The sequence below is a fragment of the Amphibalanus amphitrite genome, unplaced genomic scaffold (genome assembly GCF_019059575.1).
Source record: "Amphibalanus amphitrite isolate SeventyFive unplaced genomic scaffold, NRLGWU_Aamphi_draft 001255F_arrow, whole genome shotgun sequence".
Lineage (NCBI taxonomy): Eukaryota > Metazoa > Arthropoda > Thecostraca > Balanomorpha > Balanidae > Amphibalanus > Amphibalanus amphitrite.
Window position 1 is genome coordinate 118,016 of NW_024882748.1, and position 21,587 is coordinate 139,602.

At 47.1% G+C, this 21,587-nt stretch overlaps 1 protein-coding gene and 1 long non-coding RNA gene across 7 annotated transcripts in view; one reads left to right on the plus strand and one right to left on the minus strand.

Annotated features, from left to right (window-relative positions):
• Nucleotides 1–19,299, plus strand: part of LOC122371535 (titin homolog) — a 100,820-nt gene extending 81,521 nt beyond the window's left edge. For 3 of the 6 annotated variants that reach the window (XM_043347917.1, XM_043347918.1, XM_043347920.1), the window contains 7 exons: nt 634–729; nt 1,215–1,278; nt 2,538–2,745; nt 12,802–12,932; nt 13,471–15,114; nt 16,981–17,070; nt 18,453–19,299. In XM_043347917.1, the coding sequence (XP_043203852.1) occupies nt 634–729; nt 1,215–1,278; nt 2,538–2,745; nt 12,802–12,932; nt 13,471–15,114; nt 16,981–17,070; nt 18,453–18,592 (2,373 nt within the window). In that variant the 3' untranslated portion in view covers nt 18,593–19,299. The remainder of the gene's footprint in view (nt 1–633; nt 730–1,214; nt 1,279–2,537; nt 2,746–12,801; nt 12,933–13,470; nt 15,115–16,980; nt 17,071–18,452) is intronic. The other 3 variants (XM_043347922.1, XM_043347923.1, XM_043347921.1) reach the window with 1 other exon arrangement.
• An 898-nt stretch (nt 19,300–20,197) lies between these two features.
• Nucleotides 20,198–20,921, minus strand: LOC122371538. Its single transcript, XR_006254754.1, has 2 exons — nt 20,809–20,921; nt 20,198–20,559 (listed from the first exon to the last, which is right to left on the minus strand). It is a non-coding gene; the product is annotated as an uncharacterized LOC122371538 (long non-coding RNA).
• Nucleotides 20,922–21,587: the final 666 nt, after the last annotated feature.

A 21,587-nucleotide genomic window follows, 5' to 3' on the forward strand; every position in this document is an offset into this window, starting at 1 on the left:
GGCACGTCATCCCGTGGATCAAGGCGACTTACCCGGAGGGCAACTTCGTGTTTCAACAGGACGGAGCGCCCGCCCACAACGCTGCCGCCGTCCAAGCCAAGCTGACAGAGGAGCTGGGCGGGCCAGACCACTTCTGGCAAAAGAAGATGTGGCCGCCTCAGTCCCCCGACCTCAACCCTCTCGATTACAGCGTGTGGAGCGTCTTGCAGGATGAGGTCCAGGCTACCTCTCATCCCAACCTGGAGTCGCTGAAGGCTCGCATCGTGGCAGCGTGGGAGGGTCTGGAGGCGGCATACATCGTCAAGACATGCAAGGGCTTCCGCCCCCGCGTCGAGGCCGTCGTCGCCGCCGACGGCGGCTATATCGAGTGAACAGTTGGCGGAAGAATGTCTCTTGTTGTCCCCGATCATTGTTTCATCCAGTTGTTAAATATATATGAACCAGCCGCATTTGTTTGCGAAAAATTGAAAAGCGCCATGACTTTCCGGACACCCTGTATTTGCACATTTCCCTGACGTCAATCATCTAAATAATTAAATAATGTTTTATCGCATCCCCAATCAAACCACAATCTAACTACTTTTTGTTTACTATACAACCGTGCAAAGACTTATCCATTTGTCATTTTTTCAGAAGGATAAGCCGCTGCTACAGTTGCTCATGAACCCACACGGTCACGTGTACGATATGAACGCGCTCAAGAAACAGGGCTGGATAATCGACAACAAGGTATTGATGATCGTGGGTAACGGTTTCTCTCAATTATGTATGCGTGTGTTGTAGCAGCAGGATTCCATCATTAGAACCGGGTTCAAACTCAAAAGAAGAAAAACATTCACTTAGCTGTTTCACCCAGTGAAAAGGGTCAAATTACTTAGGTTGCACAGCACTCAAGTCTAAGTCTACATCATTACGCATTGTGATAATGATAACAGTTGTTAACTATATCTTCAGGTGTACAACTTCAGAAGGCAAAACGGCTCTTTCTTGTGTTTTCTCTTTGCCTAACGGCCTTGCATGCCAGTCACGTAAGTCATTACGCAAAGCATAATTAACATAAACGACCGTAATGTCACGCTGTATGCTTGACATCTTCTTCTTGCACGCCATAGTGATATCCGGGTGTATGTTTCGCGCTTATTTGCCCGTCTGTGGTGTCTGGAGCGCTGGACATTATTCTGTCATCACGCCTAACCACGTTCGTTTATCACCAGGGTGGCCTCTCGCCGGAGATCTGCTCAGACCTCATCAAGGACCTCAATTCGCCCACCGGGAAGGGTGAGTGTCGTAGGAGCACGGCAGGCCGGCTGGAAGAGAATCTCGGACAATACCGTGGGGTGCGGTTAGTTAAAACATTAACCTAGCGTACACATGAAAGTGACATGTGAGAATGATGGTGAACTCTCGCGTTAAAATGAACTGCGTTTCGAAGGAGCGAAAGTATGTCAGATTTATATTGAGCTAAGCGTTCCAAAGTTTAGCGAAGTGTCTACGCATTCAAATATATGCAATTTCACTTATTCAAATGTACCTTTTCAAAACTACGTACCGACGCATTTGAAGACCAGTTAATCACACACAAAACACGAAAAGTACATAACCCAATTCTTTCAACAATTATCCAGTTGAGGTCGCGCCTTAGTAAGCGATAATTTTACAAAACATGAAAAGACGAAGCTCACCTCTGATTGTTGTTGGTGTGATTTACTGCCCTATAGAGGGCTTTGATCTACTGTCGTACAAATTGAACGGTTGTGCTGTTATGGAGCGCCCCAAAAGATGAGTAGAATACCGTCGGCTCTGCTTTCCGATAACTTGGTTTAATTCGCCGGTTTGATAGGCAGCCGGTGGAAACTTGTAAGATCTTTGATTGTAATGAACGGCAGATTTCAGACGCTTTGATATATTAATTGATACTCAACAAACTTCACCTGTTTCCCTGACAATGTGTGGCAGCTTCACTGCCAGCCGAGCTAAAATAATGAAAATAAACGAAATAAGGTGAAAATTTAAAGCGAAAAAAATATCAAAACTTCAAAGATTAATTACTTAAAGCTTAATGAAGCTGTGAACATTGACGATGGGTTTCCGATCGCAACAAACAAGATAAAAGTGACAAAATATATACCAATATTTCCCTTTAAAAAATCTACTGCACACCTTTCAGTGCTTCTACATCCACACCTTGTGTGGCTGTTGTGATAGAGCCAGATTCAGCAGCTTTGCTTATAATCACACAGGGTCGATGTGCCTTTCACTGAATAAAAAAAAAAAAACTATTGCATTGTTCTATTGTCGTGTATCCTCACTACATGACTACACTTACTATACTACATCCTATCAAACCGAGCAGTGTTTTATACATGACATTGTATGCATACACATTACACAACACACCTTTTCTCTTGATTTATACACTTTCATTTGTGCTTCCCAGACATCCCTTGAGCACCTCCGCAACACACCAAGTCTTCATTACCATGAGTTATTGATTTACCTCACGACAGCTCGCGCTAAATTATATTCATGATCCCCAGGTGCGCAAATATTCGCCAAGCGAAAGAAGCGAGCAGAGAAGTGGGTCGTAGACGAGGAACACCGTGAGACAAGAAAAACAGATGAGTCCCAAGTGGACGCGCCGTCTCAGCCCAAACCCGCAGTTCCACCGCCGCAGCCAGCACAGCCGGCGCCACAACCGTCGCAGCCCGCGCTGAAACCGTCGCAGCCAGCGCCGGCCTTCCAGCAGTAAGTGTTTTTATAAGAATTTAGTAGGAGTGTTTGAATGGATGGTGACAGCACCGGATTCCACGGTTACGACTGGGCGCAATTTGTTGCACAGGCCTCAAACCCTGCCACCAGATCGGGCGATTCCGGGAAGTGGGAGATTCCGAAGCTTAGCGTGCCCATCAAAGTCGGACACGGCCTGTTCCACTCCACCGAGTTCGACTGGCTGCGGCTGCTCCCACCAACCGCAGACCATCCCCGCCAGGGGTCTCATATCGAGCGCTGGAATGACTCGAACTCAGGCTCTCGCCAACGGAAGTCCAACGTCCTAACCGACTGAGCTACGGGACTGAGCAGCCAAGTATCCGACTTACAATGATGACACGTTTATGACAGCTTAACCCGGCTATTAGTGGCAGGGGGGGGTTGTTTTTATCCACCCCTCAGGTTTTTCGGGAATATCTCCGAAACCGCTGAAGCTACGATGCTGAAATTTTCTGACTTTTCCTAAAACTAAATTGGGCACATTCCCTGAAAATTTCAAGTTCATAACTTTACCAGGGGCGGCTCCAGAGCACTGGGAATTGGGGGGTCCTATTCGTGAAGCGAGTCATTTGGGCGAAGATCACGACGCTGCACCAGTTTTACGAACAGTGAATGAAAGGTATCATGTGATAACATATACAGTTATTGTGCATCCTCTTTTGACACGTTTTTGCTATAATAGGCGGATCCAGGCGTCCAAAAAGGGGGGTTATGTTTTACCTCCCAACATAGGTGCCCTGACACCGCCTATGCATGACCAATACAATTGTAGTCGTTCTCTCATAAGAAAATTGTAACATAACAAGACCATTACCACCCTTTTTAGAAACAGTACCAACAAAAACCTTATTTACTATACTTTTTGTGTACCCCCAATCTCAATTATCTGTATCCGCCTATGATTTTTGAAAATGCATATTTTTAGGATCCATGTGAATTCCTGGTTCATTCTCTATCGATCGGCAAAAGTTGCGTTAAGATTGGTTCAGAAACCTGGCCATGATAAACAGTCTAAAATGTATCTGCAATTTGCCCGTTTTTACCCCCTCTACCCCCCTATTGACATTTTTTAATTTTTATTTTTTAGAAATGTAGATCACGTTGAGCGAAATCGAATGCCGTTTGAATTTTGAAAATCGGCCTGTTAGATCTCGAGATATCAAGGGGGGGGTCGTAAACAGCCCCCCCCCCTGCCACTAATAGGGGTAGCCAGGAGCCTGCCACTAATAGGGTTAAGTCCGATGGGTAGTACAAATTAATTCTAACGTGGGCAATCAATTAGGCATATATTACAAAAGTAAAGCTTAAACATCTATCACGAGCATGACTTTAATTGATCTAGTGATCACTTACATGGATCAATGTAGATCATCTGTCCGAATAGCACCATTCGTTTCCATGACTGAACTTGGTTTCAGAGCATGATTCAGGTAGGTACGGCGCCTTTACCTGCAACATCGAGCTGGCAATTTCAAAAGACATAACCAAAAGTAAATGTTTTCTTTGAAATCAATCGTCTGCTGGCGTGGGCATCTCTTCAAAATACCGACAAAATCAACACCTGATATTTCCCACACTTCAACATCACGTGCTCGCAATTCATCACTCCAGCAAGACGAAGACACATCTACTCATCGTTTTTAGCCATCTGTTCAGTCGGCACCCGCCAACCACGTTTTGGTGTCCTTTACCACGCCGATGCAGGATGCTGCGCGGGCGGGCGGTTGCTTGGAGATGTCAACATCTGGAGTCTTATGATACACGACGCCGCTTGTAATAGCGCCAAAGAACAGAGATTCACGATGAGTGATGGCCGCAAACATCTCTCGCTGAGAGGGCCAATCGAGCGCGTGGCACGCTCGGTTTGTCTTCTCCGAAGGAAAACGCAAGGAGGCGAGAGATAAACGCCCTGAAATGATAACATGAAGCGGCCAACAACGATGGAAATTTCTACAGGGTGGGCCAGAATAAGTGTAACAGTTTCTAACGCACATTCGGTGTATTTAATATTTCAACTCTAGACATATTTTGTAAAAATACGAAAGCCAACAGTCTGCCAAATGAGTAGGAGAAAGAATTACCTCTCTATCAGCAATGGTTTTCTTACCAGAAGAAAAAGTAAAAATCATCCATTTATGGTACGAAACGAAATCGTGTAACGTCGTTTCCGGCAGGAGTTCGGCTGTCACTCATCACAGGTACCTTCGAACACGGAGATCCATCGATTTGTAAGTCATTTTGAGAAGGAAGGGAGTGTCTTAAAGCAGGCGAAGGGTAGATCCGGTCGTACACCTGAGGTGACAGGAGATGGGGATAGGATTGAGCAGGTCCGTCAATCCGTCAGTGAGTCACCGAGGACCTCTACCCGGCATCGCTGCCAGGAGCTGGGGATGCCACGGACGGCAGTCTTTGAAGAGTCCTCCGCAAGAACCTTCGGTTCTTCCCATACCGGAGGGACACCGCGGAGGGTGGGAGCCAGTTTCCTCGAACGCGTGCAGATGTGTTTGCAGGCAAAGGTGCCCTCTTTGAGCACATGCGGAAATAAAAGAAAACACGCAAATGTTGTTTCTTATTGATAACGATAATATTATTTTGCTAGGATTTTTTCGAGGTAAATATTACTATATGATTTCCCAAACGTTTTTCTTCCAGCTGACAAAATTTTATTTTCATATCTTTTACCAGTCTTGAGAAACCGACGGCAGAAAGTGTTACACTTATTCTGGCCCACCCTGTATTTTTGTGTTACGTAATCAATCATCATCGATTTGAAAGCTGATTAGGATGTAACTAACTATAGTTAAGTGACGTCCGATTGGTCCTTGTTCATTTGAAGCCGTTGAGATAATGATTGCTTACCAGAATTGGAAACATTAGGAATTGACGAATCTACCCAATTTTCTATTCAGAGTTGGACTGCAAAAGGCTTTAGAGTTCGTAAAGTGGAACTCTGATCTCTGAAGCCTTGCCATCGATCATCATTAACATCGACCATCATTAACAGCTTGATTAAACAGAAGGCAATCTGCTTTGGCCGATTGAGACTATTTATTTCGTGAGTAAACGTCAAATGTTGTAATGAGATTGTATGTAATGGGCTTCAATAAATAGCACGGGCTCATTAAATAAAGAATCATATTATGTAGGCTAATTCGACCTGTTTCGGGGGGATGTCATCCTTCTGCAGTTGGCACGAGCATTTGACACTAATATCCTCAAACCGGTCTTCAATTAACCATGCACTTGCACCACGACGTTCGGCTGCAATATGATACTGACCCCATAATGCGTCCCTGGTGTCAAACGCGTGCGCGTTAGCTGCATTATGAGACCATCCAGCACGCCTCGGAGGACCTCCATCTGCTGAAATTGGCACTGCTCAGCGCAATCTCCTCCGTCAGAGCCGTCTCCCACCCCGCAAAACACACACACGCTCCCGGCCGCCGGAATTTGACATGGCAACATGTCTCTGCGGGCCACGATGAGGTTAAGCCGGCCGGGCGCGGTCCAGTCATGCGGCGGGATATGGAACCTCCCCGGTGATTGTACCTAATGTAGCGGCCACCAACGTGTCGGAAGGGTATGATGAAACAAATACACACGTATGGGGGTAATCGAAATCCATTCAACGGCCAGTTCCGGGGTTCAGTTACTATTCATAATTAAGTATGCAATCCACCGAAACATAAACAGAGAAAAGTTGCTTATTCCACATGAAATTGCCTCCAATGCACAAAATAAAATCAATATGCTCTTTTACTTGATCATGCATCTAGCTTCGGTAAATAGCTAGGCAGTCAATGGCAGCAAAATGCTTATTGAACATTTTTCGTTTTGTTTTTCACTTTAATACCAATAAAGCTTAACCCTCGCATGTGTAGGGGGGGGGGGGTCGGATGGACCCCCCCCCCATGGTTTTTCGCAAATAACTCGCGTAAAAAGCAGCCGATCGCGACGAAACTTTCAGTACCCTCGCATTGATCAATTTTACACCTACCCTGAAAATTTCATGACCCTGACCCCAATGAACTTTGACCTGTGACCTCTTTTCCGAGACCATGTTTGGCCGGAATCGCGATTCCGCGTATGTCGGCTCGCATTAGCCGCGCGTTTGCAAGCTTTTCGTGGTTTCAAACGTTCAAACATGTGATTTGATGTTGCTCCCATGCATTAGGGTGGGTGTCAAGGTCACCTGAAGGTCAGGTCAGGTCATTGACCTTTGGTTACCTCGGTTCACTTTTTCGAGTTTTACATGTTTCTAGGCTAGTTTTTGGAGCTGAATTCGAATTTAGCAACCATTTGAACATTTACGAAGTAGTTTTGGTGACTTCGTAACATGTTACGAAACTGTCAGAGGCGGTTGACACGTAATACGAATACCCGTCACGACGCCTACTGGTCGACCTGACCTGACCTGACCCGACCTGGTCTAAATGTTTAAAGACATCATCTGTGATCAAAACTAACACGATATTCGTGATCAGCACCCCGAAAACCCCTTAGCAGCGACACTTTACGACTTTCTAACAGGTCCCGATTTTCCCGACCTTGGGTCATTGACCTGACCTGGAAGGTCAACCAATGAACTAGGACCTTAAAATTAGGTATCATCGGCTTCCTCTCGTCACGGGCAACACGCTCGTTTTTTCCGCGAAGCTCTAGCTCGATCAGGGGCCAAACGGCAAGGGGGGGTCCAACCGACCCCCCCCCCCCCTACACATTAGAAGCTGGCAAACGCCGCACACATGCGAGGGTTAATTCAGCATTCAATATTACAACGGCAACTTCCAATGCTATAGGCATTTAAACGTATATGACGCAGGCTGGGCTACCACTCGCGATATTACATACCTATTACCTATATAACAAGGTCAACATAATTTTTCGGCAGCATCCACTGCTCCAAGAAGATTGGCAGCCGGGCTGCTATCTCAATTTATTCCACAGCCGCCATCCGTTATAAGCGAAGAGAACGTGCAATGCTCTCTCCATGACCGCATGGTCGCCTTGCGGCTATTTTCTCCGTCTCGGAAAAGCCGTCCTCACTCATCCTTCCACAAGAGTACTGCTCAGGAGCAGCGCCCATAGGCGCGACATCGCCAATTTACTCTGAATTGATCCGTTCAAGTGGGGTCAAAGGGAACGCCGCTCCGCTCAATTTGTCAGCCTCACAAAAGGGTGATCACAGCCAGGCCCAACGCGCCACTCCGGCCAAGCAGAAAACGTCTCGAGGCGAGAGATCAAGTCCCCTGTGCCGAATCTGATAGAAAGCCGTACTGTGATATTCACAGCTTTTGATAACATCTGCATTCCACGATGATGCTGAAATTGGATTATGTGTTGCTAAGTCCCGGCAGTTGCTGGGGTATTTCGCCACCCACCGTTTGCTGGGGGGGGGGGGCGTTAAACGCCCCCAGCCGATAACTCGAGAACCAATAGGCGCAGCGAAACGCACGAGGCGGCAAACGAAAGAACGCGACGAGACGCTTCAGATGAGTACTTAAAAGTTGAATTTTGAGGTCACAGGTCAGGTCAAGGTCAGGTCAAACACCTGAAATCGGGCTTTCAGTAGCATGGACTTCAGGACTTCGCAAAGGGCGCCTCTCGTCATAAACTCTGTCAAAACGGTGCACAATCCATCATATAAGGCCTACAAGAGTGTCAGCTCCATGTAGGGGTCAGTCAAGCATAGGTCAGGGTCAAGGTCAGGTCAACCGGGCAGGCACATATTCCCGAAAATCAAAACTGATATTCGCAGCCTGTGACACATGTTTTATGGGTAATTTGGGGCGTAGAACACGATGGTGACATTCATTTTACCATATGTGTACGTGTTTGGCTAAAAAAGTTCAATTTAAGAAATGCATGTATCATGGTCATGAAGTAGTCACAAGAAATTGCCAAGATTCACTTCAAGATTTTGGAAAATGCGGAACGATAATCAACAATCGAAGATAGCCATTTGATTGTTCATGGTATTTGCAGTCTAATGGCGTTTACGGCATGTCTGTATGTCTATTCTGTGATTTTATATGATTTTTTGAACATATGCCGTTTTTGGTCGAAAACTCAGAAATCATGACGTCACTAAAACCTCGATATCTCAAAAATTTTCCGACCGATTTTTTTAAAACTTTGTCACAATAAGCTTCAATCAATTCCCTACAGGTACCCAAAATTTGGCGCGCCTGCGGCGCGCCGTTTTTATGCTATGGCCCGGCGAAAAAAGTGGGGGCGTTTAACGCCCCCCCCAGCAACTCGCGGGTTAACGGGTTTATGCCTGAAAGTCAATTGACGGTGGGGTGAAATGCATGAAAACCATTTTGCATTTAAAAGCCGTTTACCGTGTGGTTGTGGCAAAGTGGCTGAACTTAACTAGTGTTAAGTTCAAATCCGATTTCCAGCATTTACAAGACCATCGTTGGATTATCTATCACGCGCGTTGCCTAATCTGATAATGCGGTCAATAGGACTTTGCACCACCGGTTGACTACACGAAGCGGCTATGAAATGCAAAATGCTTTGCTACGCGTATCAGTCCGGACAAGTATTGCCTTCCAGCTTCCTAGGAGCCAGTTTGTCGACCGCGATACGCATTTACCAGCATCGGTATCGGTTAGTGATGTTAATTACAGAACATCTGAATACCGATACCATACCAAATCCCAACATAAACCGTAAAGAAATACCGATACCGAACCAACGTCATAACATGAGGGAAATACCGACTTTTTACCAATTTCTCAGCCTTCTTATACATTAGTGAGGGCTCATAATACCAACAAAATACCACGTACATTAGGATTGAAATACCAAATACCAAGTTGGTATCGGTTTGGTATCGGTATACCAAAAAATTGGTATCCGATTGACATCTCTAGTATCAGTAACCGAGGGTGCGTGTTCAATAGCTACCTAAAAAACAATTCGTTAGAACTGCGCCTTTCTATTGAAAAACAAACCTGAGTTCTTGAACAATTTTGCAAAAGCTGCCTAAGATTATGGGTACATTTCTTATAAAAAATGCACTAAATAGGACAGCGCGGAGATTATGCGTACAAAATAGTTTTTTTACAAAAAAAAACAGGAAGGAGGACATCACGACATTTTTTAGCTGCCTTTTTAAGCTCACGGCGCTGGAGTACCTAATCACGAAACCAGCCGCCACCACTGTAGGAAGAGACGCTGCTCCAACACTGAGTGGCTGAACGGGACAGTCTCGCCGTCCGGTCCAGATGGGTCCCGCTGAGTGGTGCTTCGTGATGCCACTCTGGGTGGCGCTCATATCCACGGCGGGTCGACCGGGACAGCCGCACAGCTGTGGATGAGCGGTGGCGGCGGCTGGTTTCCCAGAGGAGAGCCGTGCCGATTGGCTGGGTGACTGGGCGGGCGCTCGGGGCTGTTGCAGTCTGCACAGCGTGCACAGTGCAGACTGTACTGCACAGTGCATACACTGCAGACTGACTGTACTGCATACTGCACACAGCATAACACAAGTGTGTACCTTGATTTGCTAGATTTGCAGAGAAGCCGGAAGCGAAACAAAACCATGAAACATTTCTATGAACTTGGTTTCCCTTTGTTTACTACTTTTGTTTATTTTTTCTATTGTTTCATTTTTTCCAACATTTACTTGGATCGGTTCTCATCTTTCAGAAAATTGTCTCAAAAGTCACAAAAGACGCAGACTCACGATAGATGTGCTTGTTTGCGTCGTAAGGATACGTCTAAGAAGTTGGGTTACAAAATTGATAATTCAGGCAATGGACACCTCTTTATGTTGGTTGACAGAAATGTGGTGGCGTTTCCCACCGGTCATCAGTTGGTGTACCGACTAAGCTGTAACTTATTTTTGCGTCAGGTCGGGAGTCCAACATCGTAGATGATGGGACTAAACTTCAAAGTGAGGGTAGTTACAGAAGGTGAATATAATTATTTTGATAAAATATTACACGCAAAGCTACCGAGGCCGACGGAAAGCAATCCAAAATAGGTGCGTTACGCGTGGAAAAGTCATCATCAGCTTCAACCATATCTTGTTGCACTGAGGTACAAGATAAATCTAAAGACAAATCTAGGCAATTTGTTCCATCAGACGTGGCATTACATTTGTTTCTCTATTATTGGACGCCTGCCACCATCAGCGCCACATGAAATAGGTGGAATGAGACGTAATTCACTAATTTAACGGGCTACAAAAAATGAAACATTCAATCAAATTAATCACGCTGCTTGTGCTCCATTTGTCATTTGTCATTGTCGTCATTTGTCATTGAGTGCTCCATTTGTTTCATCATCTAAAATCATAGTGTCAATTAGCTTAGGAAATGCAACGAAATTACAAACTCAGGGCGAATGTACTCTTTTAAATGGTACAAAGTACCCCGGACTGACCTTAAAATGGTGAGTTTCCATTACGTCTGGTACGGACGGAGGTTTGTAAACCTCTGTCGGAAACAGAATCAGACAGACAATTACCGCGCGTGTCAACAGATTGTTCAGTGTATGCGATACCAACACCTCAGCCCTCCCGAGGCAAGGTTGAGAGCAAATGATAGGCAAATAACAAGTTAAAGTGGAACCTGCATTCGGAAATATGCTGCATTTACTCCCCCGCAGCCATTGAACAGTGGCAATGCCTTGAGCCTTCGAATGTAATGCCAGGAAGAACACAACACTAATAAAAAACGCACAAATATGCCTCTTGTAATGCGCTGTGTGGTTTCGCTAATAATCATGGTACCTAATGCTTAAACACGGAAACGCAATACAAATAGGCAAAACTAAAAGCACAATTCACAAACACAAAAGCGGGGACATGCCAATCTCACCTGCCAGACATGCCAGTGATGTCAGTCTCCGTCGCTCCAAGGTCATTTGCAGCGTCCCCTCCGTACCACAGCACACAACGCACTCCCACCTTGAACTATTGACACAGGGCACCTCACAAAATGTCAGGTTTTCTTCAGAGTTCCAGCACAATCGTCCCACAGCTCCACACTTCACTCGCCCTCGACCGTGACTTCTTCAGGGGACCCTACACGCATGACGCGCTGCGCTGCCGGTAACTTCCTCATGCGCTGGGCCAATCACAGCTCAGTTGCCATGACAACAAAGCTTGCGGGTTGCCGCGGATGATTATTGTTGACATAAACCTAGATGTGTGTAATGTGTTTGTTGAAGATATCTTTCAATTCAGGTCAATACCTGACTGAATGTGTACAACAACACATTTGAAACATCACGAAGCGCATATTTTGTCTCTTCTGATCGCAGTCCTGTCGAGTCTTGTCCTGTTGTCAAGCGGCCGCCGCGCGCCGCGGCCCCCGGCCGGCGCGGCGGGCGGGGAGAGGGGGAGGTGGGGCGGGGTGGGGTGAGGGGTGACCGCCCGGCATGGCCGGCCGGCGGCAATGACTTTGATGGAACAGCCATGTGTCGCGTTGATGAAAGATAGAAAAATAATCGGATATTGCAAACAGGTGCATACGGAGGGTGTCGTTGGTTGTACCTCAACAGGAATGACTTGTTTCCAGGGTAGTTTGAGGTGCTGAACACGAATTTGGTGTCAGCATTGATCTACAATGGATAGTTTTGCCTGTATCTGTTTACGTTACTGCATGACAAGGACAAGGCTCTGTATGTCATTCCACGAGCATATAAAAGATACAAGTACGGCTCTGATTATGTGTGCTGGTTATATTGTCACCCTATACTGGCTATCATGGAATGTCTTTTGTGATCTCGCCGGACTCGTGTGACATGAAAGCTTCTGAGCTTTATGGTGACAATGAACAGTGTCGCCTTTAGTGACCCGATATTCCTTTCTGTGACCCCGTGTGATCGCCATGACCCCTGAATGACTTCGTGGCTAGATATCACCCTATGCGATCCCTCTGTGACTTACTGTGATCTTTGTGGCCCCATGTAACCTCTGTGTCTCCGTGTGACACGTTGTGACCTCTGTGACCCTGTGTGACCCACTGTGTCCTCTGTGACCACCTATGTGACCTCTGTGACCTCTGTGACCCGCAGGCCGCCGGTGCAGCTGGCGCCGGTGCCTCTCCAGTCTCTGTACCAGCCGCCGCCAGCTCCCCTGTTCCCCAGTGGTGGGGTATACGCCCCGCGTACCGCACACAGCTGGTCTGCCGTCCAGGAGCAATCAGGTGGGTGCAGTCCGAGAGAGAAGTAGCTGAAGTACGCGACGGTAAGTATTTGCTGGAGATGAGAAAGTTGTGTCGAGGCACGCAGGTGTCTTGAGATACATGACGTCTTTTTTTAGCTCATATCATATGACTACGAATATCTCAACTCGTTTATCTCTTTTTTTTAAATTAGCGTGGTTGAGAGTGCTTGAGATTCTCAAATCTCAAATCTTGAGAATCTCAAGCACTCTCAACCTTGCTAATTAAAAAAAGAGATAAACGAATTCAAGTTTATTCAAGGGAATTTTAAGCTCCGATGAATTGAAGCACTTGCAAATATTGACTTTCGCATGTCGGTAACGTACTAACCTTTTAACTGACTTTTCTTACTGTACCTCTATTTGTCTATCAACCAGCAATCATCTTTGTTAACATTTTGTGTGTCACACTCATTTTTATTAGCGCAATATTCACTGTCCAGTCACAATGTGGGCAGGAATGGTTCATAGCGCATCGCTAACGCTTCCGTTTCTAACAGCCGCGTAAATTTGCGTTGCAGAAACTAAAAAATTCAAGTCCACCTCCTCCAAGGCCTTCAATGAGATCACCCAAGGCCACGCGGTGACGAATACGTCCCAGAGCTCAGCCAGAGAGTCCCACAACGTCTCCAGCGTCTCATCACAGTCGATGGTCTCTGAATCTTACCAGCAGTCGCGTGAATCTAGTCAGCAGTCGCGTCTCACACAGGCTATGCAACATGAAGAGAGTGAGAGCCACAGCAGCTCGACGCAAATCTTGGAGACGCTAAGTTCCTCCGGCATGTCTCGTCAAGAGCTGGAGCTTCGCGCCGCTGAAAAGGTGTTTGAAGAAACAGCTCGTCAGATGGAAACAACCTCTTCAGAGCAGGGACGCCACTCACTTGGGTCCATTGACATCCCGGGTGATGTTAACCTGACCTCTAGTGACCCCACTGACCTCGAGCATCCCTATGACCCAATGGAGATCGATCCAGACGCTGGTCCTCAGTTAGCCTTGCTGAAGCCCATCGACAAGCCCTTTGACTGGACTGGAGGGGTCACAGAGGTGGCTAAGCCTACTGCGAGTCCCGTCACTAAGCCTGTCGCTGAGCCAGTTGTGCCACTGCCTGCGCTGAAACCCATCGCGAAGCCCGCGGACTGGACCGGACCCCAGGAGTCCACCAGGTCCTCAGATTATGCGGTAGCGGAGGAGGAGCCAAAGCCGCTCGTGACTCTCAGGCATGTCAGTCTTCCTGAAGAGGAAAAGGTGTTCGACGAAGAGCCTGAGCCAGAACCCAAGCCTTTGGTCACCCTCAGACATGTCGAAAAACCTGTAGACCACTCGTCGACTGACTTAGTAGAGGAAGAGCCCAAGCCTCTTGACACACTGAAGCCCGTCCCCAAACCGGCCATGGAGGCACCTCCCCTTTCGCTGGATGACCCGCCCGCAGCGTTTGGTGCTCGGCTGACCCCGTCTCGTCCTGCTGGAGGTCAGAGGCAGTCTCAGCTGACCTCTGATGTCAGCGAAGAGGTCAGCGGTGTTTGGGGTCGGGTCAGCGCGATCCGAGATACGTTCGACTCGGGCTCTCGCCCCGCGGTACCGATGGAGAAACCCAGGGCACCCACGATGGCCGTTCCGAACGCCTTCCATCAGACATCGTTCTCTGGGGTGGAGCCGAAGCTGGCGGCCACGGCACCCAGACTTGGGAAGTCTCGAGAGGCAGTTAGCATGCCCGCCGCGCGGCAGCAGCAAGAGGATCAGCTGATGGCGTGGGGAGATGCTGACGAGCAAACAATGACTTCACAGGCCCAGTATGGTTCTGGACACACGAGAGACCTCACCTCAGACATCGGCCAATCAGCCGGCATCACAGAAAGCTACAACCAATCATATCAGACGTCAGAAAGCTCCTACCAATCGCACACAGCGTGTGCTTCGTCCGAGTTCGGCCGGTCGGCGACAGATGGCAGCAGCGGTGGCTGGTCACAGCAGCAGCCAATCACCACGCCGCTGACCGGCGGGCAGCCAATGAGAGTGCCGGATCCGGTGGATGACGTCATGTTCCAGTGCGAGGTTGCGCTGGTGGAGACATCTGTGAACCAAGAGGCGCTACAGGCGTACCTCGGTGGTTCGGCGGGTCTTGGCTGGCAGGGAGGAGCCAATGAGGAGGCGAGACCCTTGTCCGGTGAGCGCCTTTTGGGAGGATGGCCGATACCCCTACCCAGTACTTCGGTGCTGCATGCATAATTTATAGCGCTTGCTTGCTGCTAGTGCAGTTTTTTATGCTTTCTTGATAGTGACTGCATAAGATGGCTTAATTCGGGTCTTTGTAGCACTGTAGCAGTTGAAGATTGTTTCGTGAGCGCACGGCATTTTCACACTAAGAAGCTCACACTTATGTTTGTTGTTATTTTTAACTGTTCTCACTGCCGCGTACTAAAACGTTAAATACTATAGTTACGCCTTCTTATTATCACAAACCATTGATTCTCTATCGATAAATCATATTTTCTGATTGGTGGCTAGTTAAATTTCTACAATCACTTGAACGCCACAACAATTCACAGCTCATGCAAGTGCAACTCACGTCACAGTTTGTTTCTGCCATTCATCGTTATATTTGGTTTTCAGCGTTAGCGCGGGTCAAGTGGGTCCAAGGTGTGATAAATAGTAGGTTGTAATTGATAATAAGTAGCCATATAATCTAATAGTGTAATAATGAAATAATGTATTCATTACACTATGGTAGACCTAAGCAAAATCACTGTGGGAATGTCGTATGTCGTTGATGCATGCAGATAAACGCTATGCACGTCCGCGGTAAATTCTTGATGATGAGGAATTGGGGCATTTGATAAATGAATGCTCACCTTTACTTAGTAAGCAGATGTGTTGTTAGCTGTAACAATATTTGGAAAGCTTTTTAGATAAATGTACGATATATTTTGAAGGTGTTCTGATACGAATCAATTGTTGAAGGCCGACAATGACAAGGCCGACATCTATTCTTGTTGAATGTTGTAGTTGTTGTATTTTAGCATAAGAATTTCATAATATAAAGAAATCGCCTTTTAGATACATCTCATCCTATTTCCTGAATATAGAATAGGTTTGACTGTTTGAAACCGTGAGAAATGCAAACCCATATTCTTGAAGTACTTCATAAGATATTTGCAGACATCTTCAATGAATTTTTCCATTACGGAATGTTTAGCTTTGGGTCCAGACTTCGCTGGATGCCTCACGATTTATCAGGCTTCACTCCTTGACAAAGTGTTTTCTGATAACGGTTGAACGGGCGCATTGCCCCAGACACTTAGGATCAATACTTTCTCCACCAATGAGGCCAGGAAATGCCCATGACTAGGAGTCCGTCTATCGTTTCTTTCACGCTAAATACATGTTTGGCAAATATCCGTAGACGCTTCTAAGCTTCCAACCAGACTAAGTCTAAGCTTCCAACCATAACCATAACTGTTGTGTTGACAACAACTGACACAGCTTGCTACATTGATGATGTTTTTTTTATTTATATCCGATGGTGATTATTGGAGCAGAAACACCGGACACGTTTTATCAAAGTTTAATTGAAGATCATTCAAACATCCGGTCTGTTTTTTCTTTGTATTTTGTAAGGCTATTGCGTTGCATGTAGTCACGCTAAAGAATGTGATGTCTATCGCGATTATTGGGCTAATGTGATGCAATTGTAGGAAAATCATAATGTCCATTGTCCAGTGCACATTGTTCACGCATGACAGATGAACAGACAGCCACTCAGTCATCTGGAAAAGAGTCTCTTTCAGAGTAAGTCTAATTTATCTATTATCATTCCCTTGTGCAAAAAGCATTATTTCCTCTCCTCTTTTGAAGGAGGGATGATCCACATTTTGGCATAAACTGCACTTGGTTGAGTAGAGTATGTTCTGCCGCAAATAAAATTTCATTTTTTGACACCGCTCGTAATCGCTGTAGATGCAGACTATGTTCCGCAACTATCCCTTCTGACCCGACCCCTCTGACCTCTTACATAACCTCTGGTTTCCGGCAGCGCCTCCGGTCCCAGAGGTCACCATGCGACGCCAGCCGGCCGCGCCCGCCCCGGCCGAGTCAAGCATCGATCACATAACCAATACCCAGGGTAAGCTAGGCACGTAATCGGCCATTTCCCCAGTGGCCCAGTCTGCCCGGCGACACTTTCACTGCGTCATGATTACGGGCTTCCGACAATCTCATCTGGTTATCTGGTCAGATATCTAACTTATTTACGATGATATTACTAACGTAAAAACAACGTCACGTGGGATATCTACTCGTCAGTATCTACTTACGGAAAATATTCAGCACTGTTGGATATTGGTATGCTTATCCACACCCAATGGCAATATCGAAGCAAATATTATAAGCAACTAGACGTTTCGGCTATAGGGTTCCACTTCCTTCGTCAGTGACAAGACACTGTTACAATGCATTGCATTGCTGAGCAGCCTTGCCTACTCAGCTCCATCCGTAACAAGATGGAACTCGTCCACGTTCATAATCCTGCAGTTTTAATTCAGTCTCGGTTCAGACAGTGCAGCTGTTTCCCTCGCCTCTATCTCACTGTATAACACGCCTGAGGCGCGTGCCACGATGTGCCCTGGGGTGTAATTCCACGAGCTGTGGCAAGGCGCCGCGTCGCTAGCGCGAGGCAGCAGTCGCGTAGATGAGCGCCGCTGTCACGGGGGACGCGGCTGCTAATTGTGCGTGCGTGGAGTAGAGTTAGCCTAAATGGGCTCTTGGAATGTTAACTGCTAGCTAGTTGAGGTCTTAATCTACTGGAGAATTAGACAATATACATTTCAACAGAATGTTGAGAAACTTTGTGACATTGAGGAATTGAGTTTGTAGTGCAGTTTTAGACTTAACGCATAAAAACTTAGGCTGTAATTTCCATAGCAACTTATTATCGAAACATTCAACGATTTTCTATGAAGGGCAAACAAAATGCAATCAAGCAATTTTTTAAGTTTCTAATATTTTTAAGTAGGTACATAATAAGTCTTGTGAGCTAAATGAACCAATTTACCTTCAATAAATTTTAGTTGATTGAAGACAACGCTGGAAACGATTAATCCGTAAACGCAAGTAATTCAGTTTGAAAACTTGCGTCCAAACTATTCGGTGAACCGCGAGACAGACATAAAACCCTAAATTTGGCTCAAATGTCTGGTGGAACCTCAACCACCAATAAACATAAATCGAAATAAGGTGAATTATTGGTTCTACAGTAGTTCACGTTCTTTGTGCTTTTGCAGGATCATATTTCAAAATGAAAAGTTTTTTTATGGCATCATCATCGTGATTTCAAAAGAAGTTTCGGCAAAACATGTTTACTATCAACGTTTCTTGACCAAGCTTTTTGAAGCTTTGAGGATGAGGTCATAGAAAATTAACTGCACTACGGTAACGTAACGTTTTCTTTTTCAATAATTCCCACCACGCGGCCATTTTCTGCGCTGACCTTGTCTTACCACCTGACAGCGGCGCCAGTGGCCTCGTGGGCCGAGCGACAGCGTAACCGGCAGTCCTGGACGAACTACAATACGGCGCCACGCGGCTGGGGCAACCAGGACCACTTCTACCGGCCCGTCACCTTCACTCAGCCGCTCATGACCCAGTGACGTCATTAGAGAGCAAATATGACGTCATTGGTGAGCGAGGGACTCGTCACAGGCCCGCGGTTAGGGTTGGAAACACGCTTGAAGTTACGCTGTGGAGTACATTTCGTGAGGTAATTTCGAGACAAGTGTGTGGACAGTGGAGTCGTGGACTGATTGTGTGAAGCGTGACTTCACTGGAGCTGAGCTGCTGTTCGGTCCTATGACTTCATTTGGCCGAGGCGGCACGCGAGGCATTGTGGCCGTCCGCGATTTGTTGGCCCGCGGCGCTGGCTTGACGGCTGGTTGTTTTTCTGTCCGATCCGTTTACGCCATCTGTGAGGTCGGCGCAGTTAAGAGGATTTGCTGGGACTGAGCCGCCGTGCTCCGCACTGACAACGGATGGGCTCTTTGGTGTATGATTTGTGCTGGCATTAGCGGCGTGAAGCGTATTTGAATGTCAATCCCGCGTTTGGTCCCTGTTGAAGCTAGGATTTAGTAGTGTGGCGAAATTAATGCCCATTTGCGACACCCTACCATCCATTAGGTGTATGTAGCTCGTTTGGTGGGCTTGCCACTGGCACTGCTTTTGGTTGACTTTTACCTTTTCTGCCACTTCAAGAATATACTGTATGATGTAATGGCCTACTTGCAAGGCTAGTCATTTACGAAGGATTGTTCTGAATTAGAGGCGTGGTGGGGTGGCGTTTTTCAATAAAACGAAACTTGATTGTCAGTGTATGGGTCTACAATAAGTGAAGAATACGCAAGATAATGATACAAAGCCTTATAGTGCGTCAAGACTGTCACCGAATGACACTCAGTGAAGTACTTCGTAACTTCAACATTAAAAATCGCAAAGACAGTGCATCAATATCCTGTCAATTTGTAAGGGAAGCGAGTCACCTTGCACGTCTGGCACTAACCTAGCCTAAAACATTTGGTTAACGTTTGGAATCTTCTTTGTAGAGAAGACCGTGTACAATGAGGGAAGCCCTCTCCTCGCAGTATCAGATACTGATAACACAGCTACTAGATGGCGCTAGCAGTAGGTGCCTGGAATGATACTGCGCCGCAATACTCTGCACTAGCGACATCTATAAATACACTGTTTAAAAGACTCTTCACTAGATGGCGGAGGTATCACACGCCTGTAGCTATGCTGTGCCGCATGGCATGACGCAGCCGCTCGCTCGCGAGCGGGCAGGCAACCCTTCGTCACCTCTCCCCCAGCTTGACTTATTCGGAATTGGGCTCACCCATGTCAGTTGTATTCCTTAGTGCTGTTCGGTGTGTTTTTATCAACACGCTGCCGGCTTTCCATATATGGAAGTTTCGTGCTGGCGTTTCTCAGCCTCTCATTGGGGGGCCTCACAGACCAGGGAGCTGGTGGTCTGTAAATAAAAACGCCGGACGAAAAGCGCCCTTGTTTCGTTTTTTTGCTCAAGCAAACCATGTTGTGCGACTTTGGGAGGTGCCGTTCGGTTGGAAATGATGCTAAAAATATCACAGTTTCGTAAATTCATTCCATTCCTGAATGATTATTATAGCCGTGTTGCGTCCAATAGGATGTTCAATTAGCCCCCAAAACTTTTCCCGGTGATAAACACTTTTGGCTCGCAGCATTCCAGCGTCATATCTGTAGTAGCTTATCATTTCCACGCTACTATCGGCGCCCAGCGGCCAACCTTCTTCCCGGCAATTACAAACGATCCAGACAAATGGTGTATTTGAACCCGGCGGCAGCAGAACGGGAGGGTCTGGCTTGGGGCCGCGCCGCCACGAGTCAGTTCCAACGCAGGTTTCTAGAGGTTTTTACAGCATTTTCTGGAGGTATTGGCATCACTCGTCCTGGCAACACTGCTGACTGGTTGTGATGCAGTAGGGTTTCGGGTAGCAGGGCAGCCCGGCGATACACACACTGACCCCATCCACGTCCTGGCACCGGTCCGGCGGCAGGCACGGCTGGTGGCCGCACAACTCCATGCCGCCTGCATAAGCGCACAGGTATGGGCCAGGTTAGGCGAGAACACACATGATAATTGGATTAATTATAGTCGGATTACTTCCTTCTTGAGATGATGAAGACAATGAGACAGAAAATGTTGAAACATAAATTGATTTAGAAGCTTAACGATTGGAATTACGGGTGAAGTAATCAGCCACTCGTGTCCAAATCATTCCACTGAGATCACTTATTTTGCACTGATGACTCCAGTGAGCCCACGTGCACCACTCACTCGAAAAGGGCGAGGCGGCCTGGACCGAGGCCGAAGCCACAAGGAGCGCTGCGAGGACGGAGGAAGTGAACATGCCTGAAGCTGAGGAGCGAGTGAGCTCGGTGGCCGGCGCCGCCGCCTAAATGGCGCGATGGCGGCCTTGGCTGCCGGCTACCGCGCCCAATTGAGCCTCATCGGCTACGCCCCCTAGGGGGCTGGAGGGAACGACGACGACGAAATAGTCGGGCGGCGCGGTCACGGCAGCGACTGCCGCTGCAGGTCCGGCCCGGACGTTCCCTTGGCTGGCCGCGTGTGGATCTGATGACAGACATTTCCTTGCAGCGTTCGGCGACAGACAATGGAATTCCCTTGGACTCGGCGCAAGGCCAGCCGCCGTTACCCTGCTCGCGTCACAGCGCGCGCCAGCCAGTCCGAGCTGCGGACTGGCCCGGGCCCGCCGCTCACTGGTCTGTGGTCGGTGAAAAACGGGCCACTTGGGGCACAGGCCGAGAGAAAAGTGAACCATATCCGATTTATCCTGCAGGGAAAACACATCAACCTGTCTCTCCAACCTGTCCAATGATCTTTTGTAAATTACCGATATGTTATTGATTTTCAATGTAATTCGCTGGGGCTTTTGGGAGAGCCTATCATGAGAAGGAAAGGAAACCCGGACCCGAAAAAATTAGTACATGTGTTTCGATTGTTTGATAGTTCGAATGTCTCGATGACATAGTTTTTTGTCCACAGATTATCCTTTCAAAATACAGACAGCTTCATTAGGAAAGAAGAGACATATG